The sequence below is a fragment of the Trifolium pratense genome, linkage group LG2 (genome assembly GCF_020283565.1).
Source record: "Trifolium pratense cultivar HEN17-A07 linkage group LG2, ARS_RC_1.1, whole genome shotgun sequence".
In the NCBI taxonomy this organism is placed as follows: Eukaryota; Viridiplantae; Streptophyta; class Magnoliopsida; order Fabales; family Fabaceae; genus Trifolium; species Trifolium pratense.
Genome location: NC_060060.1, coordinates 48,539,716 through 48,560,337, shown reverse-complemented (window position 1 = coordinate 48,560,337; position 20,622 = coordinate 48,539,716). Strand labels below are relative to the sequence as shown.

The 20,622-nt window shown below is 34.8% G+C and overlaps 2 protein-coding genes across 6 annotated transcripts; one reads left to right on the top strand and one right to left on the bottom strand.

The window, feature by feature from the left end:
• The first annotated feature begins 4,732 nt into the window (after positions 1-4,732).
• Positions 4,733-6,362, top strand: LOC123904835 (mitochondrial metalloendopeptidase OMA1-like). Its single transcript, XM_045954445.1, has 3 exons — positions 4,733-5,308; positions 5,554-5,702; positions 6,101-6,362. Exons 1-3 carry the CDS (start codon positions 4,733-4,735, stop codon positions 6,360-6,362), a joined length of 987 nt encoding a protein of 328 aa, XP_045810401.1.
• A 355-nt stretch (positions 6,363-6,717) lies between these two features.
• Positions 6,718-16,635, bottom strand: LOC123907033 (pentatricopeptide repeat-containing protein At1g12300, mitochondrial-like). 5 transcript variants are annotated; one of them, XR_006809084.1, is made up of 4 exons: positions 14,801-16,635; positions 14,168-14,375; positions 13,570-13,714; positions 6,718-7,019 (listed from the first exon to the last, which is right to left on the bottom strand). XR_006809084.1 is itself a non-coding variant. In XM_045957099.1 (2 exons), exon 1 carries the CDS (start codon positions 16,475-16,477, stop codon positions 14,813-14,815), a length of 1,665 nt encoding a protein of 554 aa, XP_045813055.1. In that variant the 5' UTR covers positions 16,478-16,616; the 3' UTR covers positions 6,718-7,019; positions 14,801-14,812. The 5 variants fall into 5 exon arrangements, 2 of the variants coding, with proteins under 2 accessions (XP_045813055.1, XP_045813056.1); XR_006809083.1 differs by lacking the exon at positions 14,168-14,375 and having other exon boundaries at positions 14,801-16,629; XR_006809085.1 differs by lacking the exons at positions 6,718-7,019; positions 14,168-14,375 and adding an exon at positions 11,051-11,232 and having other exon boundaries at positions 11,595-13,714; positions 14,801-16,629.
• Between the last annotated feature and the right edge of the window lie 3,987 nt (positions 16,636-20,622).

Here is a 20,622-nt window from a genome sequence, read left to right as displayed (position 1 = left end):
ATTCGTTCAGGAATCATGGCTGCTGCTAGGACCAACGCTCAGATTGCACAAGCTTTGACTGCTTTGACTACATTGGTGGTAAGGGATAATGACCCGGGAAGGGATAGTGAGAAAAGATTGGAAAGGTTTATGTCGCATAAACCGACTCTGTTTACCGGAGGCTATAACCCGGAGGGGGCTATCAAGTGGTTAGATGAGGTGGAGATCATCTTTGAAGCAATGTGTTGTTCTGAGGAGAACAAGACTACTTTGGGAACTTATGCCCTTAGAGATGAGGCAATCGTTTGGTGGAGGAATGTGAGACTCAGGATAGGAGTGGACGGTGTTGCTATCGTTTGGGAAACTTTCAAAAGGGAATTTTTAAGGAAGTATTTTCCGGCTGATGTGAAGAATAAGAAAGTGATCGAGTTCATGGAGCTCAAGCAAGGAAATTTATCAGTCGCCGAGTATACGGCTAAGTTTGAAGCTTTGTGTGTGTTTAGTCCACACTACAACACGGTGGAAGCCGAAGAGGATAAGTGTGTCAAGTTCGAGAGTGGACTTCGTCCGGATATCAAGCTTTTGATTGGATTTTCTGAAATCAGGGATTTTCCGACCCTTATGACCAAGGCAAGGATTTGTGATGAAGATAGCAAAGCTAAGACCAACTACTATAAGGTTCTGAATGATAGGAAAGGGAAAGGTTTGGATCGTGGTAAGCCGTATGAGAACAAGGGTAATGGAAATGGAAAGAAGAAGCAAGGAAGTGGAAGTTGTTACAAATGTGGAGAGCGGGGTCATATGTCATATGATTGCCCGAGGAAAAGCGACAAGTGTTTCAATTGTGGACAGTTTGGGCACAAGGCCGATGCTTGTCGGGTGAAAGTGTTTTGTTTCAATTGTGGCGAGGAAGGTCACAAGAGTCCGGTATGCAAGAAACCGAAGATGCCGCGTTGAAGGTTCGTTCTCCGCTTTATCTCTTAGGAAATTTCGAGGGCGAAATTCTTTTAAGGGGGGTAGAGTTGTAACGACCCGATTTTTTTAGTAAATCGATATTTTATATATTTGCATATATTTTGGGTTAGTGTTAAATATTTATTTACGCGACCTATAATTATTTATCGCGAACATAAGTTTGTGAGCGAAACCTTTGTCGTGTTAGTGGGCTTGGGGCGTGTGAGAGCTTAATGGGCTTAGGCTATTGGGCTTGGTTCATGACCATTGGAGAGTAGTATAAGTAGCAAGTCAAAACCATGAATAGTCTCACAATTCACTTTTCATGAGAAGTTAGAAGTTAGCAAGAGAGAAAGCTAAGCTAGGGTTTTGGCTAGGAGAGCAAGGAGAAGAACTCGAGCAAGAGAAGAGTTTAGAGGCCAAGAATCATCGTTCAATCTAAGGTGAGAGTGGTTAAGCATAAGCTTGGGTGATCCAAGAGAGGGGAGGTGTCTAGCCTCCATTCCTGAACTCTCTCATCCAATTTCTTTGGGGTTTGGGTGAAGTTTCTTTATCATAAACATGTCTTTTCATCTTAGTATGCTTAATGAACATCTAGGAGGGAATATGTTTATGTTTGATGATGGTTTTGCATGTTTATGCAACTTTGCTTATTTTGCAAGAAATTGACATGATTTTGTATGTGTGATGTGTTTTGGTGTTTTTGATTGTTGATTCATGTATATATGTATGGTATATACATGATTGATCACTTGTTATGCATTTATAACATGTTTAGATGTATTTTTGAGTGGAATCAATGTTAAACCGCCTTAGAAACTCAAGAACAGATATTTTCTGGTGTAGTTCGCTACGGATTCGCTACGGATTCGCTTAGCGAATAAGTTCGCTACGGATTCGCTTAGCGAATAAGTTCGCTACGTGTTCGCTACATGTTCGCCATGTACCTGTAACCCTCTGATGTAGTTCGCTACCTGTTCGCTACAGCGAACGTGTTCGCTACGTGTTCGCTACGTGTTCGCTACGTGTTCGCTACGGGTTCGCTACGGATTCGCTCAGCGAACAGCTCTGTGACAGCAATTTTGTTAATGTTTGTAAAGTGTGTGTATCCATGTATTTGGTTTCGTTTTGGTTTGGAATTATTATATGTTTAATAATTGTGTTGTGTAATGGCATTTATATAAAATGTCAAAGAAGTATATGTATTTTGTATATCGGGTTGTCCGATAAAGAAGAATATCAGTTTGCCTGATAAAGAAGTTTAATGGATTATGTTATCCATGTAATGAGCAGTAGCTTCGTGCTAAGTGATTATCATATGTTTGGTAAATGCATGGCATTCATAGATTCATGCATTATTTAGGGATATCAGACTTGTCTGATAAAGAAGGATATTGGACTTGTCCAATAAAGAAGAATATCAATGGTAAGTTCCTTGATAAAGAAGATGGTACCACATGCATTAGTCGTGTCTAGGTTGGCATGACATTGAATGTTTGGCATTAGTCGCATTTGAGTAAATGTGCAATTACGTGTTATGTGTTATGTGAGTTCTTTGTGTTGTCCGAAACGACGTGAAACTATCTGGTTGTGTATTTGTGAGTATGTGTTATCTGGTGTATTGCTTATCGAGGCATGTGTGTGAGTTAGTATTACGTGATAGGTTGAATATAGGTGCGTTTCTATATTCGTATGTATGTGATTATGTTTACTAACTCTCTACCTATTTGTTATGTGCTGGACCTTTGGGGGTTCAGGTATTCAGGTCGAGGTTTCGATCGAGCTTTAGCTGTAGATCGTTTTGGTGTGGAGCACTTTTGGTGAGGAGCTAGTGTAGGCTACCTTTGTATAGTTTTGTTAAGTTTAGTTTGGTTGAGATGTATATTAGTGCTCTGGTAGTTTGTAACATCGAGTCGGGGATCGTTTGTATTCCGTCGTATATCGATGCAAACATCTTAACTTATGTTTTATGTTAATGAATTATCTTTTGAACTATTTTGTTCATTGCTTTGAAAATCCTTTATGTTATGTTTTCCGCTGCGACGTTTCGTGTCATGTGCACGATCGTTTTGAAAATGTTTTTCCGTAGCGCTCCGGCTACTTATCTTTAAAAAGTTTTTAAGATCACGTTTTTAAGGGTAGTTAGTTCGGGGTGTTACAACCAAAACTTCAAAAGATTAAAAATAGGGGAATCAAAACTGCATTTAAGCCAAAACATAAATAATTTACTATTAATTATTATTAATTATAATAATAATATAATAATAATACAATAAAGTTAATTACTATCAAATTTACTAAATTATTAAAAAATATTCATAATCAAATTTCTAAATCTATTATCTATTACTAATATATTAAAATCGATTACCACCAAAGTTACTGACTTATCCTTATTACTTTTAACCACGTTGCAAGTTTTATATTCTTCATTGTAATTTCACTAAAAAAAATATAGAAAGATTTTTTGTTTTACATAATTTTTTTTTTTAGAAAAAATATAGAAAGATGATATGCTTAAAATAAGGAACAAAATAGATTATAGATAGGAACAAAACAGAATAAGTTATACATAAAAATAGGAAAGAAAAAACAATAAAAAAAATTATTGAAAGTTTAGTAAATAAAAAAAATATAGAAAGAATATAAAAATAAAAAAGAAATATAAACAATATTTTTCATAAAAAGAAAAGAAAAGAAACATAAACAATTTTTTTTTATAAAAGAAACATAAACAATATTCCTACAAAGTTTACTAGTAACCAATAATAGTAATATAATAAAGTTAGTTAGTATCAAACTTACTAAATTATCCTAAATATTCCTAATAAAATTTCTAATTTTTGATTAAAAATATACATGGGGTATTTGTCACTGAAACAAAAAAATTGAATAAATAAGTTTACAAAAAATAATTAACATAATTATTTCACTTATATTTTAACAATATTATATTATATAACAAATTTTTAAATATTTAATTTTAAATAAATTTTCTACATTAATATAATGACAAACTTAAATATCGAAAAAAATTCAATGGACCCGTGCGAATGCACGGGTCTTTAAACTAGTTTTTATTAAAAAAATATACACGGGTCCATTATTTGTTATAGACACATAAAAAATTTGATAATTTATCATTCACAATTATAGTTAAATTTATTCATTTAATAAATTTTACAAAAAATAGCACAATAGTTTCACTTCTAATGACAAATTTAAAAATCGAATAAAAGTCAATGACTCATGCGAATGCACGGGTCTTCAAACTAGTTATTATTAGTAGTTGACTCTTATTAGCATAGAATGTAGAAAATTAAAATATTATCAAAACTGATATGGTCAAATTAATAAACTTGCATAGAATTATTTGTAGTCTAAAACTGATATGTTCAAAACTTGCATAGACATATTATCAAAACTGATATGTTCATAATTTTATTTGTAGTCTCTATTAAAAAAAAATATTTGTAGATATTATTTCTATATAAAAAAATTGAAATATATAATTTTTTTTTTCGTATTTTTATGCATAGATTCATATTTTTATTTTGTTCATATCTTATTAATAGAGTAAAATTACAATAAAGGATATAAAACTTGGAATATTATTAAAACATATAAGGATAAATTAGTAAATTTGGTAGTAATAAATTATATTATATTATTTTATATATTATACTCAAACAAACCCTAACAACACTAACCCTTATGCATTCTCTTTTATATATTATTATGCTCACTCACTCTCGTACTAGCTAGCTACTATCTCATTCTCATCATTGTTTCCAACAAAATGAGAAAGCTACTACTAGCAAGTTCTCTTTATGCATTCTCTTCATTTTCTCACAATCCAACACTAGGAGTAGGAGGACTCAAGGGATTTGACTCTAATGATCCAGATTGTGTTATGCCAAAGGGATTAATCGGTCTTTTGAGATGGAGATTTATTAGAAACTACCAAACTGTTCCTTACACCAATCGAACTCGTATTATTTCCATACCAATTTCTGTTGAGAGGATAACTGGTGAGAGCTATTTTGAAGAACAAAAACAAAGTCTTGACATTATGCCTTCAACTCATCCGGTTACTATCAAGGTTACAAACATTCTTAATCACATTATTCATGCATTGCATAATGAGAAGAGCAAAATGAGCTCTGCTTCTTCTAATTATAGTGTTTGGTTGCATTTAACTCGAAGCTTACCGCCATCTATGTTGCATTTGGATGGATTAAATTGGGAGGTTTTGGTTGTCAATGAACCTGAAGATATTTTTACCGGGTGTTACGCTGGTGGCAAGATTGTTACCACCACGGCTTCGGTTTACCATGGGTCAGATGCATATTTAGCAACTGTTCTTGCACATGAGGTGTTTGATCATTATTATTATCCTTTCTTCAACTCTTTGATTTTTTATATGCATGATGTTGATTCAAAATTGCGGTAAAATGTAGCCATTGCGGCCGTAATTGCTGTTTTTACGGACATCTCACTCTATTTAGATCTATGATTTAATATGTAATTGGGTTTCTGGTCTTTTGTTATTTTGAAAATATGTTGATTTTCTTGTTATTATTTTTTTTTTTCACTAATGTTGATTTTCTTGTTATTTAGGTTGGGCATATTGTGGCTAGACACCATGCTGAAAGAAAAACAAGGAGCACATGGGTTTATTTTATACATGATATGCTTAATCGATTTGTTACGATTGATTTTGCCCAAAGAGTGCTTCCACTTGTCCCACTACTACCCTTCAACCGACGGTATGATTAATTCCTTGTCTGCCTTTTCTAATCCATTGATTTCTTATGTTCTTTAATTGAATACAGGGGCAGATATTATATTCATGTATAAATTACTATAGTATGATATGTGTTAGGGGCGGCGTTCGCCCCATTTTCAATACACCTGGTTCCGTCCCCGGTGATATTTGCTATGGCTACCGATAGAATCAAAACTATATACAATACCATTTTCAAGTCAATCGTTTGTCAATCCAAACAGCCTTAATATAAGCAGCATACTTGCATTCCAAACAGCATCAATATATAACCATGATTTGACATGCTTCTTTAGTTCATTTTGAATGGTATCTTGGTGCATGGAATTAACATATTTTGCTCCATGCTCGGTCTCAACCCAATTTGTTCATAATTTTCAGGCTTGAAATGGAAGCTGATTACATTGGACTTCTACTAATGGCAGCAGCTGGCTATGATCCTCGGTGTGCACCTATAATATATGACGAATTTGACAAATATGAAGAGTTAAAAGAGTCACGCAATAAATTTAAGCTCGGAGGTTTCCTTAGTTCCCATCCACCAGGGAGAAAAAGAGCCCAAGCATTGGATCGACCTAGGATAATGGAAGAAGCTCTTGTTTTATATAATAATGTAAAAGCGAAGCGAGGGGATGAATCATAATATGCTCTTGAAATTCCCATGCAAGTCAGCTTACTTTATTTTCAAATCCTTTGAGTTTCAAATGTAGTCGAGTCGAGGTATTTGTGACCTGCACTAAAAACTCTACTATTGACATAGTTTTTGCTTGTATATGTTTATTTTATCTGGTATGGATATTTGCTTCCACAATTTCGAATCGACAAAATAGCACAATGCGCAAACAACTTATTAATTCTTAAAACCTTATCACATATACTATTTTTAGAACCTTATTAATTCTTGAACCAAACAGGAGCAAAAAGATAGCATACTAGCCTACCTTGATATTACTATATACAAATCATATCATCCTAAACCAAAACTACAACACCAGCAATTATGTAGAAAATAGAATCCCACTCCCTACAAAGCATTCAAGTTCTAAACTCTCAGGTCTCAACCTAGTGAGCAAACAACTTGAAGACCATTCCAGTTCTCAATACATGTCTTTAATGCATACTTATTAAAGTAACTTTCATTTGACAGTAATTTTATGTAACCATAAGAACAATTAAAGTAATTCACAAGCTTACAACCGTCGCACATCAACTTCCCTAGTATATGATGTTGCTTCATGATCATTAATTAGTGCTAGCCTGACTCAGAACACCTACCTCTCGACTGTTCTTATTCAGTTACCTGAAAAAACATAAGTATATATTAGGATACTTAAACAAATGAACAAAATTGCGCAGACAAACACAAATTATTTATGGTTTCATCATATTAGTTTTCTAAAGGTTTTTCCAGCACATAACTCATTAAAAATATAAATGTTAGTATGTTACAATATGCAGGTCTTTGATTTGAGGGATTAATTTGGTGAGAAGACTATTTGAATCACTAACGAAATGAAATGCTAATTGGAGGACCAATGTAGATTTCAAATAACTAAATTCAATATTTTATCTTGGATCATGTGTTCATAGCTAGTACATTAAATGCTGATAACAAGAATACACACAGTTGTTAATCTAAAATGATACTCCCTCCGGTTCTTTTTATAAGGAACAGTTTAGAAAAATCACACAGACTAAGAAAATACATTTAACATAGTTATTTTCATTTAATACTCTTATGAATTTAAATTTATATTTCATGTATACCCTTATTTAATTACTCTTTATTCAACTAACTTACTTATTTTTAAATTCTCTCTCATAATAAATAAGGGCATAAGTGAAATTGAACATTTAAAACATTTGAAAATTGGTTAAAGTTTCTTATAAAAAGGACCAAAAAAATTTCCCAAAGTGCTCCTTATAAAAAGGACTGGAGGGAGTATTAAATTTAGGGCTTAATAATTCAAATGGTCCCTTAAAGATATTTTAGGTTTCACAATGGTCCCTTAAAGAAAAAAAGTCTGGATTGGTCCCTTAAAGACATCTCCACTAGTCATTTTGGTCCTTTCCGTTAGATTTTGACAAAAAACGTTAAATGGTGCAAAAAAATACTGTTCATCTTCTTCCTCCTCCCTTCTTCATCTTCTGCCTCCATTCTTCTTCATCTTTTTCATAAACATCATAAAAATATACTCAAATCTTCAATCAATATTCAAACAAACTCTAAAATTCATCTTTTTCCCCAATTTTCCAACATCACCTTCTTCCTCAATTTGTCTCTTCAATTTCCTTCTAAAGCTTAAACCAAGCAATTATTGGTTGATTTATGTTCAATATCACGTTTTGAAGCTTTTCCAATCGTTAATTTTGCGTGAGTTTGCTTGAATCATGTTTTGGTCATTTTTATGTTCTTAAGTTGTTGTTTCGATTTTCAAAATATAAGCCTCCACTATGAAATCTAAGCATAGATTCATGACCAGTGCTAAAAATCAAGCGAATTTGTGTATTCTTTTGTGATTTTTGAAGCCGATTTGAGTTTTTTTGTGAAAGCTCCATTGAAGGTCAATGGTGTGTTCATGGTGAGTCCATTGAAGAAGATGAAGAAATGGGGAGAGAAAATAGTTGTTGATGGTGTATTGCTAGATGTGGTAGGCATACAAAATCAAATGGTTACTATTTTGACAAAAGAATCAAAAGTTAAGATTAAATGATTTATTAAGATCTATGGTGGACCACATGTAATGTTGGTCCACCTAATATATTTGGTGTTAATAAATTAACGGAAGGGACCAATGAGGCAAACGTGATATCAATAAGGGACCAATTCAGACCTTTTTTTCTTTAAGGGACCATAATGAAACCTAAAATGTCTTTAAGGGACCATTTAACTAATTAAGCCTTAAATTTAGTGTTCCCAAAGTTTCTGAAACAAAAGCTCTTCTTTTATCGAATGGTGGAGACGAAATCTAAGACGGAACAACAGGCGGAATTTAATAAGATTATTGATGATTTAGCCAACCTTGAGGTGGACCTAGAAGATGAAGATAAAGCCCTACATCTACTGTGTACATTACCTAAGTCCTATGAAAGTTTCAAGGATACCATGCTCTATGGCAGGGAAAACCCTTACCTTGGAGGAAGTTCAATCGGCCTTGAGGTCGAAAGAGCTAACTAAGTTAAATAACTTGAAGGTGGAGAACGGTATGGATGCCTTAAAGAAAAAAAGGCGGAGGTAGAGGTAAGTAGGTTAAGGGAAAAGGCGGTGAGAAGTGGAATTGTTTCCATTGTCAGAAGAAAGGTCATTTCAAGAGGTATTGTCCGGAGTTGAAGGACAATAATTCTGCTCATGTTGTTGAAGGCTCATCGGAGTATGAGGGTTATGAGTATGGAGAGGCACTAGTGGTGTCTGGTGATGATGCTCGTGACGGTGGAGAGTTAGGGGATTTCGGGGTGGCTGTTTCAGAGGAATTGGAGAGGTTTTGCCTGTTACAAGGTGGAGATCATGGTGGGTATACTTTGGTGGAAACTCAGTTTGAGGTGTAGTCTTCCAATAGTGGTAGTCAGTCAACATTAACCCTTGGCTATCTAATCGGAGATAGGGAGGAGGGTGGTAGTGTTGAACCAAAGAGGGATGACCATGGAGACCTTGTGGGTTATATTTCAATTGTATATGAAGAAGTGCAAGACCTTGAGAGGATCTTCAGGGAGGCAACTGAAAGCAACGATGATCAAACTTTGGAACTTGTAGAACTGTTGGAGGTATTTGGATGCAAGGGGAGTTTGATCTTGCAGCTTGTGGAACCGCCTAAAATTCCAAGGTGGGTTCGGAGCCAAGCAATACTTCGAGAGGATGGAAGGCATTCCGGGGGTCGAAGGGTGGTGGAGCTTGTTGAGCTATGTCAAATGCCGATGATAGTGGGGAACAAGCGTTTCTTCAGGGAGGTACAGATTTGATCACTCCAAAGTCTGAAGAGGGTGCGGTGAATCTTGTGAGTGCTACCAAACATCTTATGGTAGTGGGAGGCAAGATCTTCATGAGGGAGGAAGACATTCCGAGGGATGAAGGGGAGGTACAGCTTGCGGGAAGCAGGTGGAGGATGGTACCTAGGGCAAGGTTCAAGTGGCACTTGGACTTGGCCGATGATCTTGAATGGGAGAGTTCAAGGAGGATGAAGAGAAGCACAATGATTGATTGGATCACCATCAATTTAAAGGCAAGATGGAGATTTGTTGAAATATGCCTTGAAATCTCAGTTATAAGAAGTCAGAAAAATTTGTGTAGAATCTATCGGCTATGCGAGGCGTAGGCTTGTTCTGGTTTCTTTTTTTTTTTTTTTGTTTCTGCCTCCTGCGCGAGGAGCAGCGCGGACCATAATTTTGCATTTTTGCAGATTTTGTGGAAAAATCTTTTCTTGGATGACACCCTGACTTTGATTTGTTTTATTTTAAAAACAGATTTGTTACTAAGTTTTAGGCATATATTTTTCTATAAATAGGGAGTGTTTTATTCATAGAAAAATAAGAGAGTAGAAATATAGAGGCAAGGATTAGGGTTTGCCACCACACAAGGGCTAGGGTTTTAGAGAGGAAGAAGAGTTTTCTCTTGGTACAACCAACTCTAGGGTAGACGAACTATCTTTGTGGTACACCTTGGGAAACACTTATCAAATTGAATCTCTTGGCCACGGGAAGAGATTCGGATTTTGGGTTGAATTAGGATTAATTCCTTGTAACTCAATTGAGAATTTCTTTGTAAAGTTACTCTTTGATATAGTAGAACAGAGGGGCTGCTCTCTCCCCCAGACTAAGTTATTGTTGGACCGAACTGGGTAAACAAATTATCATGTTCTTCCTTCTCATTTATCGGTTATTATTATTGCTTATTCCGCTTGTTATTGGTTGTCGTTCTATTGCTCCACACATCAAGTTCTTTTATTGGTGTGATTATTTAAGACGAATTCACAACAAAGGTATTTGTTACAAAAGGTATTTTTAACATTTTTAATGAGTTTGGTGCAATACACATCATATTTATTTAGCCAAAGGCATTGGCTAAATGCATACGTCTCATCAAATATCATCACTGCTATTGATTGCTCTATCATTGTTACCAAATAGAGCAAGCTGGCTGCAAATGAAGTTTTATGCACATAAAAACAAAGAGAGTTTGATATTAATGTGATCAAGTAAATTGAATTTGGCCTAGAAGAACCTATATGATGGAAGAACCAATTTCTAACAAAATAAAAACAACAACCTTCTTGTTCAAAACAAAATATATGTAATAAATTTAAAATTCTATAATTCTTCTGTCTAGTTAAGGTTACTAAATGACCATTGTGCCTACTGGCTAGTTCAGGAATTTGTCTACACCTTTATTCCTTGCTTCTTTTCTGATTCAAAATTTCCTCTTTAACCTCCTTAGAATTTTGGGGTCCCATATAGAGAACGGGATGTCGGGAAACAAGAGAGAATTTCATCAATTGGATCTCAAAATAGTAATAATGTTCCTATTGTTGAATGTGTTAGTTGTGATGTTGGAGTTTGTTTGAAGTCTCACATTGCTTAGGTTCCCGGGATGTGAAGTGTATAAATATGTGAGGGCAACCTCACCCTTTGAGCTAGCTTTTGGGGATGAGATCCGAGCATATTTAACATGGTATCAGAGCCGGGTTAAGGACTGCAATGTGGGCATTTGACCCAGGACCACGCTAGGCGTGAGGGTGGGTGTTGAATGTGTTAGTTGTGATGTTGGAGTTTGTTTGAAGTCTCACATTGCTTAGGTTCCCGGGATGTGAAGTGTATAAATATGTGAGGGCAACCTCACCCTTTGAGCTAGCTTTTGGGGATGAGATCCGAGCATATTTAACACCTATTACATGTGTTACTCCTTGATTGTCTAAAGTTAGATCCTCCTAATTTGACTTGTGTGCTAAAATGTGGGTTGACTTTTAGTAGTGAGCCCTCTACAGTTTGATCCTCAAATCTTGGCCAAAAGAAAGGGCGGTCATTGGTTGGAGGAGGATAGTCCTCAAATTAAAGGTTACATAGCAGATAAATGATGAGGAAAAGAAAGCTCATCTTCTCATTAGATTAGACTTGGGCCATACAGAGGATTGACCTAAGTTGGGAGGTTACAAATTGCATTACCTCTCAGGTTTATTATTCTTCCTTTACTCTCATTTTCATCAATAAAACTAATAACAAAAACATGTAATGAAATACGACTTTCAAAAATAGATATAAACTAGATCCAATCTTATTTTGAAAAACATCATATAAGATAAACATGACTTCATGTTACACCATAAAAAAAAAGTAAAACCAGATCAAAAAAATTCATAAGTAAAACATGTCACTGTTTAAAGTATCACCAACCAAACACAATCAAATCAAACAACAATAAAAACATCATTTTCATCAAATAAGCAACATAAATTACAATCAAAGTCTTATCTTAACAGATCCAAAATCAAGCAACCAAAACATTAAAAGCTCATAACTTTTCAAACTAAATTACATGATTTAAACAAAAAACAACAGATCTATAAATTCATGAAAAAACAATTGGTTCAAAAAGCTAAAAAACAAATCATATATTACAATCACAGATTGATTTTTTCATCCATAATAAAAATTGACAAATCTAAAGTACGTGACGACGTCGTTTTATTGAGGTTTGCTAAATACTGCGTCAGTTTGGGCTCTTTATTGACAGTGGCCCAAATGAAATGCCAAAATAAAGAATGAAGGATTTTTCTTTAGAATATTAATATACAAAGTTATATTATTTCATTCATCAACAAAGTGTTAGCGTTGGCATTATTGTCCCATATTGGTGCGTGTTCATTTGTTTCAAATTGTATTTATATACTGAGTTGCTTTTTACTACCTAAAAAGGTTTGTGAGCAAATTGAAAAGGCTATATGTCAGTTCTGGTGGGGAAGTAAGGATGGTAACCACAAAATCCATTGAAAAAGAAGGAAGGATCTTTTTAAGGCAAAATTTGATGGAGGTTTGGGCTTCAGGAATATGCATCTTTGTAACCAGGCCATGTTGGCCAAGCAAGGATGGAGACTTGACACAAATCCTAATTCTTTATTAGGACAAAGCCTTTTAAAGCAAGATATTTTCCTAATACTGATGTTCTACAAGTACAGAGTGGATACAAACCTAGTTATGTCATGTCTGGAAGAGCATTCAACAAGCTTTGTGGATTCTTAAAAAGGGAGGATGCTGGAAGATTGGGAATGGGACTACTATAAATCCTTGGGAGGACAACTGGCTTCCTAGACAAAATGGCTTCAAAATTTTGACTCCTCAAAATAGCCACTCCAACATTACTACAGTAAATGACCTTATGCTTTTCCAACCCTCGGCTGAGTGGAATGTCAATCTTATCGACCAAGTATTCTTTTGTTTTTGGTTTTCACCACCATTATCCGGCCCGCTGGACCGCCTAATCTGGTTAGGGGGTCAGTTCTTGCATCAAGTGGTTCTCGCCCCCTCCGATCGCAGTTGTGGGGATCGAATCATGGTCCTCTCTACCAAGTTCAGCACCAATCATCGCTGAACCAATTAACGATTGGTTAGTATTCTTAGCTTTTGAAGGAGAACAATTCAAACAACTTCCTTTAATAAAAGAGCCAATTGATGACCAACTTATGTGGATGCACTCTAAAGATGGGCAGTATATAGTGAAAAGGCTAGTCCTTCAAGTAACCAACAACAAAATTTAGTTTGGAAAAAGCTCTGGACTTTGAACGCTATTCCTACCAGCAACCACACTACCAATAACAACCATTGTCAATCAACTACTGCTCAGCCAAGATGGAGAAAACCCTTACCAGGAATTATATCAAGGCCAACACCGATGCCAACCTGCAGCAGCAACACGACGGAAGATGGCTCAATCCTTTGCGATGAAAACGGACTGGTGATGGAATCAGCGACTTGGAAGAAGCGATGGGGATCTACTATACGTTGAATACACTAAAAAATATAAAAAAAATAATAAGATCAATACAATAAAAAAAATTATATGTGAATCATAAAAATTACAAAACAAAAACAACCAATCGTTAGTTGGTCCAGTGATTGGCGCTGAACTTGGAAGGGAGGACCGCGGTTCGATCCCCGCAACTGCGATCGGAAGGGGGCTGGAACCACTTGATGCCAGAATTGACCCCCGAACCAGATTCAACTGGTGGTGAAAAACCAAAAAAACAAAACCAAAACAAAAACAATAAAAAAATTACAGAAGCCTTAAAAAAATATTTACAGAAAGTTTAGTCAATACAAAATTTTAAAGATAAAAAATAAGATAAATACGCATAAAAAGAGGAATATAAAAATAAAATCATAAACAATATTTTTTATAAAAATAAATAAATAATATTGCTACCAAGTTTACTACTCCGGTCCTTAATATAAGAAAAAGTTTACTTTTTAGATGGAGAATTTTCAGGCGTCCTTGCTAATTCGGCCTCTTTAATTAATCATGTGATGTGCTGATCTAACTGAAAAATTGCCATCTCCTTCCCAGTGCCATATTCTTTTATCATTCGGGAGCCTCCGAGATAAGGGAATATTGAGAATTTGTTGTGCTTCAAAAGAGGAGAAAATATCTCGGACAAGGTTCCTGTTCCAGCTTCTGTTGATGGGGACACCGACACGGACACAGAGACGGACATATTTGGTTGAAGAGAGAAAATTTAAACTTTTAATTATATTCCAACAAGGATAATTTAGGATTTTAAAAAAAAAATAAAGCAAATTTGTCCATATAAGTTCATTTAAAAAATATTCTATGCACTCCCTTCAAAAACCCCCTAATCAAACAGACCCTTAAGCATATGCTGCAGCATAATAATGCAGAAAAAAAACTATGTTTCATATCCTACCAATTCGCCTCAAGTTGGAATGTCTATTAGTTGGGAAGTATAAACACACTTAACCAAAAGAAATAACACAAGCACTTTTTCCATTAGGTGAAGTAACTACATAAATGAAATGATGAAACAATATTGTTAAAAGATAAATTGAAAATAATAATGTACAGTAGACAAAACATATTACCTAGTTTCAATCTTACAGTAGACCTCTCACGACAGCTTCACGTAGAAGTTTCTCTGCCTTATCATTTTCATCTCTATCAAATAGACAACGGATAATTATTTCATAAGTTTTGGCATTTGGAATGCAACCATTGTCTTTCATTTTTGATAGCAAGGCCAACGCTTCATCAAACAAGCCCTTGATGCAAAACCCTTGGATCATAACAGTATATGTATAAACACTTAGATTGTAGCCTTTGAATGAAAGATCTACAAAAACATTTCTCGCGTCCTCTACTCTTCCAACTTTACACAATCCGTGAATAAGAATAGTATATGTGTTCATATTTGGTTGAATGCCCTCGTCCTTAACTTTTGTTAATAATGCAATCGCCTTTTCAACATGATGGGTTTTGCATAAAGCATCAAATATAGAATTGTAGGTAACTATATTAGGTGGTTGACCTCTATCATGCATCTCATCAACAAGCTGCAAAGCATGAGAGATTCTCCCTGATTTGCCCAAACCATCAATAAGGGAACTGTAAGCTATCACATCAGGAATAATGTTTCTACAACGCATTTCTTTGAAGAGAATTAAGGCTTCATCCACCATTTTAACCTTACAAAATCCATTAATCATAATACTATAGCTCCGAACTTCAGGAGTCACTCCACTTTGGGCCATGATATTGAATATACTCTTGGCCTTTTTCATTTCTTTAACTAAGCAATATCCATCCATTAAAGAGTTATAAGTAACAACATCAGGTTTAACACCTTTTCTGATCATCATAGCAAACACATTATTAGCTTCTTTCACTTTTCCTTCCTTACAAAATGCATCAACCAATATATTGAAGGTATACACATCAGGGTTGATGTTTTCCAATATCATTTTATTAAACAAATCAATTGCTTCTTTCAATTTACCAACAATGCAAAAGCCATTAATCAAAGCATTGTAAGTGAAAACATCGGGATAAATTCTCTTAGCGACCATTTCAGAATATAAATCAAAAGCATCATCAACAAGTTTATCTTTGCACATACTGTCAATAATTGCACTGTACATTACCACATCAGGTTGTACCAGTTTCCCATCAACTCGTCTCAGCAACTGCAAGGCTGCACCTGTTTCTCCTACTTTACATAACCCATTGATTAAGGTCCCGTAACTAACTTGGTCCAACTGAAATCCCAGTGCTACGACGTTGTCATGAAAGTTCAATGCTTTATGGATCTGACCTTTGAGACAAAGACCCTTGATGAGTGTAGTCAAAGTTATGGCATCTGGGTCATAACCCTTTTTGAGAATGTTGGCAAATACAGAAAAGGAAAGAGAGTTTAGACCCAATTGAGAAAAACAATTGATCAAGATGTTGAAAGTGACTAAATTTGAAGCAATTCCATTTAGTTCCATCTGACGATGAAGTGAAACAACAGTGTAGTAATGATTGGACTTAACAAGAGAACCTAAAATCTTACCAAAATGGAAGATGGGTGGAGTTGGATTCTGATGTAGTAATTGATTGAATGAAGAAACAAGATGATTATGTTGGTCTTCTTGTTGGTGATGTAATTGAGAGTATAGCATTAGCATTGATGAAGAATGGAAGCAAGGAATGAATTTAGGGTTTGAAAGTTGAAAAAGAGGAAAATTGGAGAAACGAAAATGCCTCAAAGTTGAAAACAACATTGTGGTTTAGGTTTTGAAGAAATGAAAAAGGATTAATTAAGGAAACAAACGAGAAGGTTTTATTAGAAATCTAATCCCTTCCTGCGCGATTCAGTTTTCTTTTAGTTCTACAACGGAGTTGATTCATTCGATATTGTTTTGTTCCTGCTTCCTAGTATAATGCTGTTTTTTTTTTTTTTATGTCAAGTTTAATACGTAATGTTTTCTATTTACTGTCTTTTTTTAGGTTTCATATTTACGGTCTTTTTTGTTAAGTACAATAAGCTAATTTATTTCCTTCAAAAAAAAAAGTAATTTATAACACACTTTTTTTTTGTTTACAATACAACTAAAGATGATTTAAATGCAGTTTTATCCTTATTTTAAAATCTAGAATTTAACTTTTATATTTTAAAATTCTTTCGATTTTGCTCTCGTTTAATATTTGACTCATATTTGCTTATGCGTAGGCCCGGTTTTGAGGGTAGGCAAGTAGGCCCACAGCCCAAGGTCTCAATTTTTTTGGGGCCTCAATTTTTTTTGGAAGCCCGCAACTAAAAGATTGGGTTAAGTATTTGTCTAGAGATATTTTAACATGTAATATTAGTTGGTGTAGTGGTGCACACTTTGTCCCTAAGTTGCTAACATTTTATGGTAGCTAGTTCAAATCCTGCTTTGTGCCATTTTCTCTATTTTTGTGTATTATTTCATTTCATTTTAAGAAATTTAAAAATTTAAAGAAATGTTGTAGGAGAGAATCGAAACCATTTACAACCAACTATGTCGGTCCAAACATTACACAAATTATTTCAATTGTTTTAAGAAATGATGAATTTTCTATAAAAAAAATATCTTTATTAGCTTATAAATAACTTCGATATTGTTCCCTTGACAAAAAAAAAAAAAAACTTCGCAATTGTTCCAAAAAAACTACATTTTATTTCTTTAAATAAGAGATTACTTGTTTTTAAAAATTATCGGTTCATTTTTAATGATATATCACTTAATTTTTTATTTATCAGCTCAATTTCAATGTTGTGAAATGACCTTTCATTTATGTTTCTTACATGGATAAATGACTATTTTTGATGTTGTTGATACTATTTACAATTTAAATAAATGATGTTCTTTTTAATTTTTTATTTTATTAGGGGTCATTTTTATTTTTTGTACTAGGCCTCCAAAATCTCGGAACGGCCCTGCTTATGCGTTATGACACTTTAGCTAGACTAATCTTATATCATTGAATGCATAATCTATAGTGGTTGGTGTGGTATGGTCATACTGTGGCAAAGAAGTAAAGGGTTTTAAATGGTCTCATCGTGGACGTTGGAACGATAGTAATTCGAGGAATAAACTTAAGATGTATTTTGGACGAGAATTTTCGGAAATTTTCTAGAAATGTCATGTTGAGAGTAGACAAGGAGTCATTACTAAGAATACTAAGACGAAAGTTGATTAGAATTTAATGGATAGAATTAGATCGTATGACGAGTATTTGGAGCTTGGTGGATTAAATTCAAGAGTTTGATTTTGGTATCGAATGTACTAAGGAGGAGTTTAAAGATAGCTATCCATAGAGAGATGATGATTAGTAGAGGTTAGAAGAGAATAAGATGTTGGAACAAAATTGATTTAAAAATGTTTGCCCCTAAATCTATTAAGGTTTTGATGATAACAAAGTATTAATATACAATTAGAGATACTAAAAATTTATTTTAAGTGTGCAGAACTTAGATACAGACAAGCTCTGAAGAAGACTCAGAAGTTAAGTTCTCAGAAGTTCGCATGAACTCAGAAGATAAGAATCTTCAGAAGTTACATGCATCAGAGGATGAAGATATCAGAACTTGCTAAAGTCTGAAGTTAATCAAACTCTGATGTATATCTTGGATTATGTGAAGATTCGTTTTTGAAGGTCAACTCTCTTACCAATGAAGAAAAGGACCTCTCAACCTTGATCAGAACAGCTACTTACATTTTGTCTGTCCACAAGGGAGAACGTGACTTATCTGACTTCTTAGCTGAATAAGGAAAGTCTTCTCTGCACATGGTCAAAGTTGCTGAAACGCTTACTCTGTTTTGGAAACGACCAAACTGCATCAAGACAAACTGCTTGAAGACAAAAGGTTATCTTCAACAACGGTCATCTTTGCAACGACTCTTTCTTAGTCTTATATATACTAGAAGAATCAGTTTCCAAGATATCAAGAATTACAACACGCGCTCGAATAATTCACATTTGCGAATACAAGCTCTGAACCTCTGAACAAGTGTTTTTCAATCTTAGTCCAAATACTTGTAGTTTTAATATACTCACTGTATTTGATCTTTAAGGTTCTCATAAGAGCAGTTGTATTACAATCAACGAACTTTATTTACTTTGTTAGTTTGAGAAGTCTCTAGCTTGTGTGTTTGAGCATTGTGGTGAAGTCTCTTGCTTGTGTGCTTAAGCAATTGTAATCTTGTGTGATTATAGTGAAATCCCTTGGAAGTGCAAGGGGACTGGACTACTCTCGTTTTGTGAGAGAAACCAGTATAAATTGGTTGTGTGCTTTTCTCTCCCTCTGATCTTGTTATTATTTGTGTTGTTTATCCGCTGCTAACTTAGTTAAGTTAAGAACTTTGAAAAAGTTTTAACTTAGCTAAAACACAATTCAACCCCCCTTCTTGTGTTTTCACACCTTCATAAGAAACCAATGAGTGAATAAACGGAGGATCAAGATTAACAAAAACTTGAGAGAAAGAGATCGATTCCTCGATAGAGACAAACTTTATAATTTTAGATAGTCACGACGATGTGATTAGTGATTGGTCGAACGGAGAAAAGTATGCTTGTTGAAATGCCAGATGATGGGGAACATAGATAGATGGATTGTGGGCGAATTGAAGATGTCGTTTGGAATCAACGAGATAGAAGTTATGATTGTTTGGGGAACCAATTTTAGGCGGTAGCCTAATTTTGAAGTAGCAAATTACTTAAAGATTCAGGAGGAGTGGTGTTGGAAAATGTTTGCGTTAAGGAATGCAAAGGTTGGTTAAGAGATTACTTAGGAACAGAGTAGTCGTATTGGGATTCGACTCAATGATTGGATATATGCGAGAAAAGGAATTTGACGGTTAGAAACGATAATTTCTAGAATGTGTCGAGGAAGATTTGGAATGGTGGTCATCAAGTGATTGTTGGGATTGCATTATAGAATGATAAGTTGGAATAAGATTCAGATATAAATAGGTGATGTAGCACAGTTAAGTGATTCATGAGGGAATCAAATATTTATAGGATTTGTGGAGTTATGGAGTATTCCACGGAAGTATCTTTTTGGAGTGTGTTCGATTAGTTGTATCTGTTTTGGAGTAGTGTGTCGTGAGCCGTAGAATGTGAGTCTATGGATGTTTCGTGCGAAGTGGATGTTTTAGCGGTTTGATAAGAATGGTTTATGCCGATATCATGATTGTTGACTATCTATCGACAAATTGAGGAACTGACCGTCCTTGATCTCTTGTTGATAATGGACAAAAATTGTGTTGGATGGGATAAACTAATTTTGTCAAACTTAGTTTTGTGTAGCGTTTGGAGTGTTTTGTTGGAAAATGGATAAAGGAGTTATCTGGAGTTATTTTAGTCGCGTAATTTTTTAGGGCGAAAATCTTTTAAGTGGGGGAGAGTTGTAACGACCCAATTTTTATTATTCGCTTTTATGTGTTTAATTAATTGTTGCGATAACTTTTAATTAATTTAGTAGCGAATAATTATTTATCGAGAGCTTTAATTAACACGTGAGTTGGGCCAAGCTAGTGGGCTTGAAGCCCAATGGGCCTTGTCACATAAGTGGGGGGCGCCCATATAAGCCTTGGAAGAGAGAGAAAGTTCATTTTCTTTGTTCTTTTGGAGACGTAGAGAGAAGGAAGAGCTTGAGAGCTAGGGCAAGGCAAAGAGCAAGAGATTCAAAGAGCAATCGTCGAGCTTTCGTCGGATTAAGATACCGGAGGAGAGCCCGACACACTTCTTCTCTACTGGTGGATCTTCATCCCACCCGTGACAATGATGCGGATTTCCCGCTGTTCCCTTCTATCTTTATTTTTATGCATTTTTCATTTATGTGCTTTTATTTTTCTTTTTAAGCAAAACAGTTATGTAATAATGTCATTTGCTGACAACCTCC